General features: G+C 49.2%; 4 protein-coding genes across 6 annotated transcripts; 2 read left to right on the top strand and 2 right to left on the bottom strand.

Annotated features, from left to right (window-relative positions):
• Window positions 1-1,272: 1,272 nt before the first annotated feature.
• FOXG_19286 (uncharacterized protein) lies at window positions 1,273-3,451 on the top strand. Its single transcript, XM_018399486.1, has one exon. It carries the CDS (start codon window positions 1,328-1,330, stop codon window positions 3,110-3,112), a length of 1,785 nt encoding a protein of 594 aa, XP_018242452.1. The 5' UTR covers window positions 1,273-1,327; the 3' UTR covers window positions 3,113-3,451.
• Window positions 3,452-3,487: 36 nt separating this feature from the next.
• FOXG_06525 (uncharacterized protein) lies at window positions 3,488-4,782 on the bottom strand. The gene is made up of 3 exons (XM_018385212.1): window positions 4,380-4,782; window positions 4,109-4,318; window positions 3,488-4,057 (listed from the first exon to the last, which is right to left on the bottom strand). The coding sequence occupies exons 1-3, from the start codon at window positions 4,764-4,766 to the stop codon at window positions 3,656-3,658; spliced, it is 999 nt and encodes a 332-aa protein (XP_018242451.1). The 5' UTR covers window positions 4,767-4,782; the 3' UTR covers window positions 3,488-3,655.
• A 206-nt stretch (window positions 4,783-4,988) lies between these two features.
• On the bottom strand, window positions 4,989-8,026 carry FOXG_19285 (serine/threonine protein kinase; the record flags this gene model as incomplete). The annotated part of the gene is made up of 3 exons (XM_018399485.1): window positions 7,752-8,026; window positions 6,451-7,698; window positions 4,989-6,401 (listed from the first exon to the last, which is right to left on the bottom strand). The coding sequence occupies exons 1-3, from the start codon at window positions 7,854-7,856 to the stop codon at window positions 4,989-4,991; spliced, it is 2,766 nt and encodes a 921-aa protein (XP_018242450.1). The 5' UTR covers window positions 7,857-8,026.
• An 844-nt stretch (window positions 8,027-8,870) lies between these two features.
• On the top strand, window positions 8,871-14,008 carry FOXG_06524 (serine/threonine protein kinase). 3 transcript variants are annotated; one of them, XM_018385211.1, is made up of 6 exons: window positions 8,871-10,450; window positions 10,512-10,966; window positions 11,028-11,107; window positions 11,179-11,316; window positions 11,372-13,819; window positions 13,874-14,008. In XM_018385211.1, the coding sequence occupies exons 1-5, from the start codon at window positions 9,321-9,323 to the stop codon at window positions 13,769-13,771; spliced, it is 4,203 nt and encodes a 1,400-aa protein (XP_018242449.1). In that variant the 5' UTR covers window positions 8,871-9,320; the 3' UTR covers window positions 13,772-13,819; window positions 13,874-14,008. The 3 variants fall into 3 exon arrangements, with proteins under 3 accessions (XP_018242449.1, XP_018242448.1, XP_018242447.1); XM_018385210.1 differs by having other exon boundaries at window positions 13,868-14,008; XM_018385209.1 differs by having other exon boundaries at window positions 11,372-14,008.
• Window positions 14,009-14,967: the final 959 nt, after the last annotated feature.

The raw sequence follows: 14,967 nt of genomic DNA, 5'->3' as shown, positions 1-14,967 counted from the left end.
TGCATGGTCGCGCCAGGCATGGATGAAAAGGGAAGCGGCTGCATATTTTCAACCCCCGCAGATAACAAAGCAACAGGCCGCGACTATCAGAACCTCTGCACTCATCCCTGAATTGTGCTGTGTGACCCTTGGAAGCTATCAACCCCGTCTTTGATTGAGCGCCGGGCAGGGCGGGGTAATAAGACATGTAGGACTAAGGGAGGCAGCAAGCTCCATTACAAATCGTGTGCCACTTGGCGCCTGTTAACTATGACCTGACCAGATGCCAAGATTCAAGAGTGGGGAGCTGAAAGGTCGAAATGAACAGCTCCCGCGCCACCTCTAATTGTTACATTCTTTTAATCTATATCGGTCCGCCCCGGTGTATAGCCAGTGGAAAGGCTATGCCGGCTCCATCTCGTAATAATGGAAAATCCTGTTTGTTGTTGCTATAGTCGCTATAAACCGAGTGACGGGCCTAATTCATCTTGTGCCAATAAATCGAACTAATTGCCGATCAGATAGTCTCTGCAAGGCATGGCCTGGAGCCAGTGACGTGAACTGACAACTGAGTGGTGGGGTTAGAAAAATAAGAGCAGCGTGTCCGCGATTACAATAGAAATTACTATTAGCATGGTTATTAATTAGGGCACTAATAAATCCAAGCTATTTGGTAACGTTATATCTTTTAAGCTTATATGATATAGCCTCGGGAATAACGTTAGATCCTTAAGTTCTAATCAGATAATCTATACTACCGATTCACCCTTAAAGAATAAAACCGCCTGCTGTATTATAGGTGTTGGCTGTAATTGAGCTTCTTCCCTTGCCTTGTACGATAAATTCCAACAAGCTGCTTCATATATGTCAGAAGGTAAGATAGTTAAAACCGGCAAGATGCGGCATTTTCTCAACTTACATTGCCTAAATGTTATGAAACTATTGCTGCCTAAAACGCACTAAACCTGCGATAACGCAAAAGCAGTAATGCGCTTTGCCTTTGTTGAACTGAGAAGGTTGCAAGCTTGCAGGGGCAGCTCATCCAAATGAGGTCCGAGCGTTGATCATTGACCCCTCCGTGTAGGTGCTAATGTTTAGGGCTAGCGTGCTCTAGAGCAGAGGGCCTGAGCTGGCTGGGGAGACTCGAGTTGCTGAGAACCTGACCGATCAAGTATAGTGCCGTCCGTTACCTTTGGCACGACCAATTGTCTTGAGATGAGCATGTTGTGTTGATTGAAGAGAAGAAGACTGGCGCTAACCAGAGGAAGCTATTACAAGAAGTCGTGTACATCACAGCTACCAATGAATCGGAATAGCTATTGATCCGTTAAGCCACGGATCTCTATAAATGGGAAGAAGCATCTCAACAAATGGGAAGAAGTATCATTCTCGACTTACATACGTGCATCTTTCGCGCCCTCTAGCTGTGCAGCCTGAGTATAAGTATTCACCCATCATGGAAGTGGCCGGGCTCGCCCTTGGGACAATCTCGCTTTTCCCGATCGTTCTCGAGTTGTTCCGAACAGTCACATCTCTAAGTGGCTTCGCCGAAACGTCTGTCATTCTCTTCCTACAACTGGACCTAGAACGAGAAGTGCTTTCTAGATGGGGTAGAGAAGTCGGTCTCTGTAGAGAAAATAATGGCTCCGGTAGTAATTGCCTTATACCCAGCGATCTACTCCCTGTCGTGCACGAGATCATCGCAGCCATCGGCTATCTCCTCGCCGAAGCTACATCGGTGGACGACCGACCTCCCCGAACGGGCGGTAATGCATCGACCCTCGACGAAGCCTTGCGCATACTCAGATCCAAGATTGAACAACAACGCACTATAGGGATTCCCTTGAGACAAGCCTACCGGCGTCTACGGTGGGCTATTTTTAAAGAGGCACAGCTTAGGGAATTAATTGATGACATCCATAAATATAACAACGGCTTACATAACTTGGTTCCCAAGCCGGTGCAGGCTCGCTTGGATGGGTTACTCTTACAAGCGATTCTGTCCAATCGGGACCGGGCTGGACTTGAGGAGATTCGCGAGGCTTCCAGGGGCCTGAGGGGAGATCTCTCAGCCGCCGCGGATGTAATTTTACTCCGGGAAAGTCCGGAAATAGTTCCTCATCCATCAACAGCCGATCTAATGCTCTCGCGTTCGGGCTTCCCCTTCATCAACAAGGATATGTCGCGATGTTTGACGACTTACAGGCGCAAAATTGGTCGCGAGGTCAAGGAACTGCATGTCATGGTGGAGTGGAGGGGATACAAATGCGAATCGAACACCGAGAGAAAACAACGATTTCTTGCCACCTGTCTTGATTTAGCCAGGCTTCTCCATGCCAGTCAGAACCTAGCAGCATATCGAACGATGGACTGCTTGGGCATTCTTGATGACGTGGAATTCATGCCCAACCATCGGATAGGCCTAGTTTACCGTGCCCCAGTCAACATGGCGGCGACTGCCAGTCGTTCCCCAGGCTCGGCTTCTGTCCAAGTACGCACTCTTCAAGACCTCATCAATGACCAGGAGACCCAGTACCCGGACCTCGGTCAAAGATTCGAGCTTGCACAGTCCCTGTCTGTCGCACTACACCGTATCTTGGTATCACGGTGGTTTCACAAGAACATGAATTCTAGAAATGTTCTGTTCTTTAAGGAAAATGGGACGATATCTGTCGTCAATCCTTTCCTCTCGGGCTTCGACTATGCCCGACCTAATTCACCTGAGCAAGAGACAATCAAGCCCGACCAAGACGAATTCAGCGATCGGTATCGCCATCCGCGCTACACTGACCCGGCCACTAGACAGGAGATACGATACAGCCAGAGTTTCGACATATATAGCCTCGGAGTTCTGCTTGTCGAGATAGGATACTGGGAAACTGTGGAGAGTATTCAAAAACGTAAACTACGGCACGGGAAAAAACACGCAACAACTTCACCGCTGCGCGATCTTCAAAGACATCTCAGTACCAAATGCATCGACTCTCTTGTTTTCCGTATGGGGAAGGTTTATGCCAATGCCACGAAGTTCTGTCTTAGTAGAGGCGACTCCTCAACCGAATGTGAAGAGGAGCATCTACTGAAGTTATTCAATAGTGATGTGGTGTCGGAGTTGGCAAAATGCAATGCATAATGACCAGTTTACAGGGTTACAACTTTGAGGAGGCTATAGTTTGAAGAATGTAGACGAATGCCCAGTCATATGGCAGGAAGCAGCGTCATCATCACGGTTCTCCTTCAAATTCGGACTAAAACAGCTCACTTGGTGTAATCGGTCAGAGGCTAATTGAATTTGGAAAACGCCTGCGACTCGACAATACAGAACAGGTTACATCTGAGAGAAATGGCCCTAGAGGTCTTCAATGGGAAATCTACTTCCATTGGTTATCCAGCTCGCATTCGCAACATTATGTAGCTCCCATGCCGGAGATTTCCTAACCTTGATAATATAATTGAAACATTCAAGACCCAACATAAGTCCAACGCACTAAAAGCTAAAAATCCATGAGGCCATTGGCAAGAGAAAGTAGAGGCGCCAGCCTTGGATTGGCTGCCTGAACCAACTGTTAGGCAGGACCGAACGAGATACCAGCTAAGATACTGCACGTTTGCTGTGTGGTTCCACGCTTCTTGGCTTAACGATCAGTTTGTTTAGAGTTCCACACCAACACAACACTTAAACGCTCCCTCCCCCACTCTCATCCATCAGCTCCGCCAACTTCGAACCGACCACAGGAAGACCCCTCAACTTCCCCTGGATCTTCCCATATAAATCATTTATCATATCCTGCGTAAGCCTCAAGCCCCGACGGCCATCACCAAACTGTTCATGAATGATCCAGTGGGTGATCAGAGTCAATGCCGCTCTCGAGGCTACACCTGCGGGCCCGTGTGTTCCAGCTCTAAGAACGATGGCAGCTAGGCGCAAAAAGAGTGGTGCCAGCGAGGCGAGGTTGATGTCCAGATTACGCCAGGTTTGTGTAGCTTCTATGATTGTTGTATCTTCGGGGTCCGAACTCTGGCACTCGCCGGTTACTAGACCTACACTTCCGGCAAACTCGGTCTCGACGAATGGATTCTGTTTAATTTCCTGAGTATCAAAACTTACATATACCTAACGCGATCTTACCTCGAAGATTGGCTTCGACACAGCTGTGAATGGGTCAAGGCTCGTTATAATAAAATACTCGGCACTCCCTTGCATTAAAGCTGCAATGTCCGGCGGATTGAGGATTCTCTGGTAAAAGCTAACCACATCCGACTCCTGATAAGTCGCTGTCCCATGACTTCCAAAGTACTCGAGGCCACTTGTTAGAGCCTTGATGTAGAGCCCGATATTCTAATTCAATTAGCCTGTGCTATAGGTCCCAAGAAGATGGATATTAAACGTGTAGTCTTACAGAAGGGTTAAAATTGCTGGAAAGCTTCTGGTAATCCACCTTTGGGAGCCCCAAGAGGCTGTACTTGGCTTCAGAACCCCTCTCCTGAAGCACACGGACAATGCCTGCCCAATCTTCAATTGCCTTCCTTGTCAGCCTCGATTCTCGAGTGTTTTCAGTTTTTCTTTGCAAATATTCGACGCGGCGCAACATCATCTCGGCAAGGGTGATCGCATTAGTGACACCGAATGCGTTTGTATCAGCCCCATCCTCCAGTAACAGGATGACGAGTTCTTGATGTCCGTAAAGGACCGCGAGCATAAGCGGAGTAAAGCCAAAGCGATCTAATTTGTTAATCCAAGGTCCGTAAACACTCCGATGAATCATGAGCTCCCTCCATAAACTCATGAGGCGCGATTTGGCCATGTATCGTCTATTTGACGCAGCCACGACATGAAAGACGTTTCTTTCCACCTGTCTGCAACAGAGTGGATCAGGTAGCTGTTTCGTTGCGGCTTCCCGGAGAAAGTATTTAATTCTGTCCAATGGCAAACCGGGCATTTGGAGGAATTTCCCAAAGCTGGTGCATATCCATCGCGCTGTTACATGAGTCCAAAATGGCCCCTTAGCTCAAACCAGGCGGTCCGCCATCGAGAAGAACCCTTCTAGGATTGCTAGCTCTAGAGCGGTCCGTCCATAAGAGTCTCGGAGACTGAGATCGACTCCAGCCATACAAATCTCTTCAACACATAGCCAGGTCTCTGTGGCCGGCGGAGGCAGCAATGGTGTAGGAAAGGAGAAGCCGTTCACCTCTCCTTTCAGCACCTCTGTAGCATTATGCTGAAGAAGCACGCGGACTACCGACAGGTTTCCTCGCAGAACTGCTTTCCAGAGCGGGTATTTTGTGACCTGCGGCTGTATACTGCGTTTAAGGCAAGGGAAAAGCTCGGGGTAGGAAAATATGAAAGTCAAGAGCCAGGGGTAACTACATTCCGCCGCAATGTCGATAACGTCGCTTCTCCCAGCCCATGAGCCCGTCGGCTTCGGCCACATTCGAACGCCCATTTCATGAAGCAGTTTGACAGTTTCGTTCATTGCATCTTGGTACCGGGAGCCGTGGATCCTCATGCGATCGACTCTCAGACCCGGATCCAGTGCTGCCATGAGATAGTTCTCGCCATTTACCGTGGCTGGGTCAACACAGTTCGGGTCGCAACAATGGCAGACCGACACTGAGCATCCGTCTACAGAATGAGACGCGGTAAGCGCTGGCCAGAGGGGATAGCGCTCCACTATCATTCGCATGACGTCAACAAGGTTCAGTTGAACTGCTAAGCAGAACGCTGAATATGTTGGGCCGTTGGTTGTCCTTGGATCATACCACTTGTATGGGTTCAAGCCGGGCCTCTTAAGAAGAGATTCGACGGCAGGAATGTTATTCCTGCTAATCGCAAAATGCAATGCGGTTTTCCACTCCACGATCTGGCCTTCGACTTCATTTAGCAGCCAAATTGCATCGTCATCCCGACCATGCCTTGCCAGGGTGTAGACGATTCTGTAAATACAATCGCCACCCTGAGAATCATAAGCGGGTAGGCTATGAGCAATTTCTTTGATAACGCCCATTTCGTACTCCGGTTCGTCTAGATTGATGCTTTCTGTCGCACTTTGGCCCCGGCTGGAGGAAGGAAGATCCAGTCTGGCGCGCAGCTCAATCAGAGCGTATGGATCCCCAGTCAACGCACAGCTCCTCAATGCGTCAAGCAGCCCTTCGCCGTCAAGTGCCGCTTCTTCTGGCCAGAGAGCTTCTCGTACGTTGCCGTCAAAACAAGCGTGTACATGTGTGTGGTCCAACCAATTGTACGCTTTGGTGGATCTCTCTGCGTCTGTATAGTTACCACATCCGTTGAGCAAGGCGTTGGCAATCTGGAGAGCCAGCTGCTTGTTGATAGGGCGCTCCTGAGCCATGATTTCCCATTCGTGTATGACGTTGTTTTGAACACAAATTGGGTACGTCTCAAGCCTTTGGACGCTTGCGCAGGCCTACCTCCGTTGTAAGCTTGAATTGGATTACTGGATTATCGCAACTTACCTGGACAGAGTCAAAGGGAGGTATTGGGGAACGAAACAACTCTCCTTCTTCTATTGTTTGGTCTGTTTCCAACATGATAGCCATTATTGAGCGTCCATCTCTATTTCTTGGGTCAATGGCTAATCCAAACTGCAAGAGCTTATGGATTTCAAGTCGGTCGACGCCCTGGCGAGCGTTCTGAGACAGCAAGAACGTAAGTTCTGCAGAATAGCGCTCTTGCTCAACAAGGTCTTGCTGTCCATCACCGCCAAGCCGCCCCCTCAAGTTTCGGGACCAGAAGAGAACATCTGGTCCTTCGATAGCAGCACCGAAGACAACCAACACATAGCTGTAGATATCGGCACTCATAATATCACTCAACGGGACAAGATTATCTCCATTGCGATGACATTCAGGGGCCGCCCAAGGGTGTGTGCCTCTGGGGAGTTGCAGTCTGTCCTCTAGGTTTTGGCCGTATCTCGCGGACTGAAAACCGCCAAGCTTCGCACTGAGTTTTCGCTTCTCGCTATCCCACAAGATGTAGATATTATCCGGCTTGATATCACCATGTGCTATCAAGCAAGCATGGTGTAAGTGGAAGAGGGCATAAGCTATGTCGCGAAGCAGTGGCTGCAGAATCTGGAAGCTGACGCTTGGCCGATTTAAGATGAAGTCAGATAAAGTTCCTTCAGTAGCATACTCCTGAACCATCACCGGCCATGACATGTTGTGGTTCTCTCCATCTTGTTCGAAAAAAATCGCGTGCAGCCGTACGATATGTTGGTGGTCTTTGATAGGCGAGTGACAGAGGATGAGGGCCTCACGGAGGAATTCCTGATGCCTCTTGCGACGGTCATACGTGTCTGGGATAGATTCTTCTCTATCACGAATGCGTTTGAAAACTACAGCCTTGCAGCTTCTGTCCTGTAGGTCGAGGCATTGCCTCATCTGCTCCGTGAGCTCTGATACTGCTATCGTACCCGCCACTCCTTTACTTAACTGATCAATGCGAAGTGCGGCACTATTTCCGAGCCATATCGGGTTTGTCCAGGCGCCGATGTTTTGGGCGAGACTGAGGATTGGTCCAGTACACAACAGATCGGCAACGACGGCCTTCCGTCGAAGCGGATCGCCATCTACATCGGAAATTTGGACATATGATGCAGGGTACGAAGAGACTTGCCTGATAGGCAGAGGATGGTCGGACACATTTGAAGTTGCCGAGTCCGAATAGTGGCAATCTTCGATGGCGCCTTCATATCTCATCTCCTTCAGAGTGTCAATGAAACGATCATAACGTTTTTAGGATGAGGGGGGCGTACCGTGTCATCTAGAGCATCTTCCAGAATCTTGCTGTTTGCTGACTTAAAGCTTTCGCAATCGCCGTCGCTCTGGTCGTGGTAGGAGGGAAATTCGAGTGATTCCATTCTCCGTAAAGATCAACTAAACAAGAGTTGAAAGTTGTAAAAGGAAATTCTCCAAAAGATCAGCAGCTCCGGAGTTGTTTGAGCAACTCGCGATGGTAAGTTCGAGCAAACGTGGGTGTACAAGACAGCCTCGTCAGACAGCTGACCGCAGCTGGCTCGAAGGACAAAATGGATAAACTACAGGGCGACTGACAGGGATTTCCCGGTGATTCGCCGGACTTATCAGTGCTCATCATATGCGGCAGCCTATAGAGGTCACTGTTGCAAAACCCAAGAAGCATGCTCTAAATGACAAAATGGGTTAGCACCTGACCTAACTCAGCCATTGAACTAAGGAGCCCCTATTAATAGCTGTGAGTGACGTGCACACCTCTGCCCGTATTAAGGAGAACCGATCTACCGCCACTAAAAAGAACCCGGTCTAATCCCAGAAGCAGAGTCTAGACTTACTTTTATGGATAAGCCTTATTTATGCTAACTTGTTTTTTCAACCTGCGGCTGAATTATGATATGACATGACAGCTGAGAGTGGTAATACAAGTCTGTTCTCAAAAAGCCACTTCGTTTATAATGACGTTACGTAACTAACTCTAGACTAACTACCTATCCCTTTAGTGGACATAGCCCTTCAATACGTATCACGCCCCACTTGACCCCGTGTTCAATATTGCTACAAGAGCTTACCCCAGTATAGGGTCAGAAGACTTGTCACCCTCCTATAATAGCTCGACTTTTACCGCATATAGATAAGTTCACAGTGACTACAGGGCTTATTTATACACATTCGATGCGTACTACCTGATTAGCATATTTTGATTGGATAGACTCCCCTGTCGTAGCTATTCTAAAGGGCTACAGTATACTGGCTAAAGTTATGGCAGACTATACTAAGTGTTAGATTGGCGGCTGGGAATGGGCTCCACTTCCCTTATTGCAATATTATTCTTGTATCCAAAAGAGGGGTGAAACCCCTCTTTGAAAGACTGATCAAAGAATCAAGTGGACAATAAAATAACATCACAACATTCTGGTCCACACTTGGATACACTCACCCCATCGTATTCGTGCGTATCTAACACTAAGTTGTCAACCCCTTCCTCAACTAAGCGCCCGACATAGCGGGGTAGTGAGACATGTGGGACCGACAGCAGGCAACAAGCTCGATAAACCTGACGGATGAATGAGCTTTTGTGCCAGCCGTCACTCAGCGCCTGTCGTTATGATAGTCTTCTACGCTACAAGTCAAGGGTGGGGGGCTGAAAAACGCCCAAGATAAAGGGGCGTCTGGGCACGCCCGAGCTTGCTGAGGTAAGGAAAACTCGGTGCGATGACCAAGACGAACGTAGCCTCACCTCCAGGCCAGCGGGGCAGGAGTTCTTGCTTTTACTCCTACATCAACTCTCAAGGTCATCTCCAGCCAAGACGGTGGTACTTGCTTCAGCGTGTACTTTGGAGCTTGCCTTAATGACACTGGAGATGGACACCAACATGACCGCCTCGACCTACAGCCAGTGTGGCATCACCGATCGAAGCGTCGCGAGCTCAGCCAGCAACGGTTCTAAAGAGCTCGAGACAGATGATCATTACCAGGTTTTCCTGTCGATCCAAAGAATGCTTCGAACATTTTCCGAAAATATAGTCGAATTCCCCGACAAATCCGGCTGGACGCATAGGATAGAACAACCCCTTGGTGCTGGGGGCTGTTCCTCTGTATCGCGAGTACTTGGTAAACATTCATGGGGTAGAAACCCCATGGCTTTCAAGCGTGTACTGCCCATTCTCTATGAATATGGGGGGCGGAATACCAAGGAGGAATTCACGGTACTCCTAAATGAGCTACGAGTCTGCTCGGTGGCCAGAGTGCGCACCCACCCGAACCTCAACACCTTGAATGGGGTATCGTTTGAACCAATGGACCCAGGTCCAGATCCGACCTTATTCCCTGCGTTGATCCTTGACCCATCACCATTGGGCAATTTGCTCAATCTTATCTCTGACCCATTTCGAATGGTTGACGGACCCTACTGGGAATGCAGCGTTGATGTTGCAAACGGCCTGAAAGCACTGCATGAGAACGGCATCGTACATGGAGACATCAAGTGCGAAAATGTATTAGTGTTTGCGGAACCAGAAAATGCGATTCGTCCCTTTTGTGCAAAGTTGACGGACTTTGGCTGTTCCATGGTTTTGGCAGAAACCGAACCATACGCCATGTTGAAGGGCCGCACGATGCCTTACGACGCACCGGAGGCTGATAGAATTATCCCGAAGCATATTCTTCCCTTTTCAGATGTCTACTCCTTCGGCCTGTTGGTCTGGCGCGTGGCCCTGGATGGAGCCGATCCCTTTACTGATCCAAGATACTGGGAGGAATTGATAGACGGGGAGAGACACTACAGGAAGTCCAATATTCGCGAAGCAAAGAAAGGCGAAGGCCTTTTGAATTACGCCTTATCAACTATCAGGGACCCCGATCTTCAGCATGCGGTCGAGACGGCTGATGCCTTCTGCGAGATCTTGAACATAGCACTCCGGGCCAGGCCAGAGAAGAGGGACCTGGATCGAATCCTTCTCGCCTTTGCCAGGAACAAGAAGTAAGTATTTCCCCTAACTAGCCCCATCTTATCATATAGTAACTAACCGCGTCCGTGTAAGCAATTTCAAAACAAGAGACTTCGGCTTGAGCAGCACAGGTGGTTACATCCTTAGGCAATTCGTGAAAGCGGAGATCGGCGCCTTGACAGGAGCTTCTGAATCCCAGTTAGGACTTAGTCGATGGCAATCACTTCCAGACACTGCGCGGTCCAAGTATGCTGCTATTCAAGCCTTGGAGCAAGACGACATAGATTTCCGGGGTCTTCACTTCACCAGACACTCGAGGGTGTTTCGATCAGTCCAGAAGCTGCTGAAATCTTCGGAAACCCTTCTTTCGGTTCTGGGTCAGGATGTTCCTACATTGGAAACTATCGCTCCAGATTCCACAACTCACCACAATTCCCTGCTTCCACCGACAGATTTGTTGATGCGCCTAACTCTCAAAGTAAAGGCGCATGCTGAACGACCCGGGTTAAGATTACTCTTAAGTCGCTCGCATCTTTCCGCAATAAAAGGTAGCCATCGAGCTCTCCGATCGCACTTATAAAGTCAGAATTGCTAACATGCTTTCTAAAGACTTTGCGGCTGCACAGCGTGCGGCAGCCGATGAATGCCATAGAATGGCCGATTTCTTGGTCTCTTTACCACCCGGAATAGTCTGTGGCAATATCTTCCCTTTCGTTCCTACCGAACCAGGGTTGCTAACCTACGATCTCGGATTTGTTAGAACAAACAGCATGCGTGGCTGGAACCCTCGCTGACCCTTGGATCATTTGACGAACCGGGTGGGTTGGCGACTCACGATTCTGCTTCATTGAACGAACCAACCAAAACAGCCTCACCGCTCTTAATGAATGAACCTTTGGTAAGGTGTCTGCCGAGGTTATACCAATTAACGAAAGCTACTGATACCTGCATAGGTCGCCGGATTGGACTTCGACCTCCTATTATCCTGCGGCCTCCCTTTCACTATCCAGAAACAGATATATGCTGCTCTTTCCATCCGTATCGGATGCGTCCGCACTTCCGACCCCTCCTACCCAAGATACATGGTAGAGAAAGCAATATGTCACCTTCTTGGCTTTGGCGTCGCGAAGAACCACGAAATATATCTGTCGGCGCTTGCCGAATGCTACGAATTAGGGTATCGCCCGGCCCAAGTCATCCTCCAACGAGTTCACGCCGCCCTCGGCATTGCCCTTCCGCAGAATGCGTTGACTTCGCGTGTCTTCAATACAGTGGAAGATGCCGAGTCGCCTGTACGGAACGCACAATGTGAAACAGAGAGCCTTTGTTGTCATCTTGGGGCTGAGGCAGTCGGCGACAATCTTCACGATGCCGCAACGAGCGGCTCAATCTCAACCGTTGTTGAACTGCTTGCTGAAGGCTCCTCGAATATCAATTGTCAAAACGCTGCTGGAGATACGCCTTTACTTTGTGCATGCCGATCCGGCCATGCCGACGTTGTCGCCTCATTACTGGACGCTGGCGCCGATGCCGGAATCGTGAACGCTCTGGGAGAGTCTCCGCTTCATTGGATTGTCAGGGTGGAGGCTCGCGAGATGTCCGCTCTTACGGCCCGGTTGCTAGCCCATGGAGCGAGGGTTGACGAGGTAGCTAAAGTCAACCACGGGCCATCCCCAGACGTGGCAAATGACTGTCTGGTTGCAGGGACTGCAATCCATCGTGCGGTTGCGCATGGTAATAAAGACGCGGTCCAAGCTCTTCTGGCGCAAGACGCTAGGGCAGACATCGATGGCGGCCCAATTATCGTCTATGATGGGCATAGTCGGATGTGCGATCCGATTCAACTCGCATGTATGTCACACGAGGCGGAGATTCTCGAAATGATGCTGGATGTCACCCCGTTTTACCCGATCAACGCAAGCTGTGAATCAGAGGTCGGTCTACTGTACTTTGCTATACAGTGTCAGAATACGCACCGAAGAATGGTCAGACATGGCTCAGACTTTTATTATCGTATGCTGGCTACCATCGACCTTCTCGTGCGCCGCGGGTCGACGAATCACGTTCGCGGTGACGGCCTCACGGCACTACATCTAGCCGCAACTCACGGCACTGCAGACATTTTAGAGCACCTGTTAACATTGCAGCCGTTTGTTGGCGATATCACCACGCTGGTGGAGGGAAGGTCCCCGTTGCACTGGGCCATCGTGTTGGGTGACGAGGTCAAATTCGACATTCTGGTACATCACGGCGCTGACACGCTTCATTCATGTCCTGCAAGTTGGCTCTACAAGGCAGATATACCAATTCTCGAGCTTGCAACACGTACTATGCGGAGCGACTTCTATTTTGTTAAACGACTTTTTAAGATAAATGGAGATCTTCCACAGAGAGAGAAAGACGTGGCTCTGCGCACTGCATTCGTCACACGCCAATTCGGCCTTGCGGAGTTTTTACTGAAAAGGGGCGCCGATATAAATGCACAAATTCGCCATACGACGCTGCTTGAAAGTATTCTACCGCGGAGAGGCCTCGGTCTCGATGGAGTCGAGAACTACATCTCTTTGTGCAGAAAGTATTCCCTGGAAGCTGATGTCGTTGTGATGCCTGAAACCGGGGATACCGCCCTTCATTGTGCTGCGGGCATTCTGCCGCTGCCCTCCGAGGACAGGTACTCTCGACTTTACACTCTACTGTTTGAGCTTTTTCCCTGCAAGTCCCATCTGGAAGCGAGGAACTCTAGGGGATTCACACCTCTTCACATGGCGGCGCTTTTCCGTAATGTTGTAGCTATCAAAGCCTTTGTTGAGGCTGGAGCAGATATCAACAGCATGGCGCTGTTCGAGGGAGTCCCCGTTGGACCAACCCTGAAGGACCTGGTATTCACCGATATATTTGCACCGAACCCCCTTTACGACTTTGATAAACGCAGCCGCAGAAAGGGTGATCGTGCGCAAGGGGAAATCATTGACCTTCTGAAATCATCAGAAATTCGTACCCGCGCAAAACGCAGCAAGACATTGCGGAGTCAATTCCGCAGGAATGCAAGTCCGCGAGAAAAGAGAGTATCGGACTTTGTTAGTGTCATGACGCTGCTTCCGGAGAGTCTCCCCATGGGATTTGAAGTATCGATGATGGAGAAAGTGTGCGACTTGCTAAATATGGGAGCGGATGAGGAACTTGGGGAACTTGTTCGTGAGCTAGAGGGTTCCATGGTAGAGCATGGAAGGAGCGTCCAGTGGACTAATTTAGAGAAAATCCGGTTTCTGGATCACCAGGGGAAGGCTGCCCTAGAGAAGATCGGTATTCTCGACCTCTATGAGGATATAGATGAAGCAGATTCAACGTCGTAAGACCTAGGCGTAAAGAACGGAAACTTATTATGCAGTACCCCTCCACCGGTAAGACCCCTCCACCAGGTTAATATCCCTTTAATAATTATTCAAAAGCTATAGATAAGATTAATAGTAACGTACATGATAAGCGGGTGCAACAGACAAGCGAGTGCAACAAAATATCCCGCAATTTACATCTTCTCAACTTAATCAATTAATGTTCAACCACCAAATATGTCAGATCCAAATATTGAGGCTAGGATTCTTCTTGTACTTCGTGCCCTATCAACCATTCAGAAATGATCTACTGTACGCAGTCGTGGTGGTAACATGACAGGATACAACAAAACTGGTCCGTGCACGATAACAGTCCTGTCCGTGCACACACTCTTATCCCTATGGCGGCTAATAGGCGGACGGGTACCCGTCCTTCTAAAATTGGACGGGTCCCGTCCTAGTTTCCATCTTTGGTAAAAATTTTTCCGCTATCGGATTACCTCACGCCTTGTTCCACTGCCTCAAGTAGTTTGACGAGTCCCATTTACCAGCTATTCCAACAAACCATTGGCTTGAGGTGAATAGCCACGACATATCTGAGTTCCAAATTTACTCCAAATTCTACTAGAGCTAGAGCTGTACCACAATACAGCTTTCTTCCTCTTCGATGGCCGAGTACAAGGCTTCTTGTTCATCGATGTCCTGCTAGGCTATTTCCCAAAGCTCACCGATGCCTCTTCTGCTTGTGAACAGTCGCCCGTTCTCGGTCTCTCTAGCTACTTGTGCTTCGATGCGATCAGGCTCTGCTTTGTCCTAGTCTGAATAAGCCACCATCTCTTCTTTGGTCCATTCTCTTAGGCTCATTGAGGTTGCGCAGCACCTCCCCATCTGCTTATAATCAAGACACCAGCTGTAGATTGCTTTTGGATATGCTAAAGGCAGGCCCATTGCTTTCCTATACTGGCGGTTACCTAGTGAGGTTCCCGGTGGCTGGGCCTTATACTAATCATCTCTTGACGTGACGTATCTCTGGCGGATTGCTCGTGGATCATCGTATCTCAGCCGCGTTGAATCTGGAACTGGATCTTGCAAGTGTAAGGGTGACGATACTGGCGGTCCGATAGCGGAGCAAACTATACCACATATGGAAATTGGGACGGGACCCGTCCAATTTTAGAAGGACGGGTACCCGTCCGCCTATTGACCGCCTATCCCTA

This window comes from Fusarium oxysporum, chromosome 3 (genome assembly GCF_000149955.1).
Source record: "Fusarium oxysporum f. sp. lycopersici 4287 chromosome 3, whole genome shotgun sequence".
In the NCBI taxonomy this organism is placed as follows: domain Eukaryota; kingdom Fungi; phylum Ascomycota; class Sordariomycetes; order Hypocreales; family Nectriaceae; genus Fusarium; species Fusarium oxysporum.
Note: the sequence above shows the minus strand (reverse complement) of the source record. Positions and strands in the feature narration are given on the sequence as shown.

Bases quoted from the DNA above. Each gene is read 5' to 3' on its own strand.
- FOXG_19286 (XM_018399486.1), top strand. From the start codon at position 1,328: ATGGGAAGAAGCATCTCAACAAATGGGAAGAAGTATCATTCTCGACTT.
- FOXG_06525 (XM_018385212.1), bottom strand. From the start codon at position 4,766: ATGAGTTTATGGAGGGAGCTCATGATTCATCGGAGTGTTTACGGACCT. The intron at 4,319-4,379 runs GTAAGACTACAC...TAATTGAATTAG, and splicing joins CCAGCAATTTTAACCCTTCT to AATATCGGGCTCTACATCAA. The intron at 4,058-4,108 runs GTAAGATCGCGT...GAAATTAAACAG, and splicing joins TGTCGAAGCCAATCTTCGAG to AATCCATTCGTCGAGACCGA.
- FOXG_06524 (XM_018385211.1), top strand. From the start codon at position 9,321: ATGACACTGGAGATGGACACCAACATGACCGCCTCGACCTACAGCCAG. The intron at 10,451-10,511 runs GTAAGTATTTCC...CGTCCGTGTAAG, and splicing joins GCCTTTGCCAGGAACAAGAA to CAATTTCAAAACAAGAGACT. The intron at 10,967-11,027 runs GTAGCCATCGAG...TGCTTTCTAAAG, and splicing joins GCATCTTTCCGCAATAAAAG to ACTTTGCGGCTGCACAGCGT.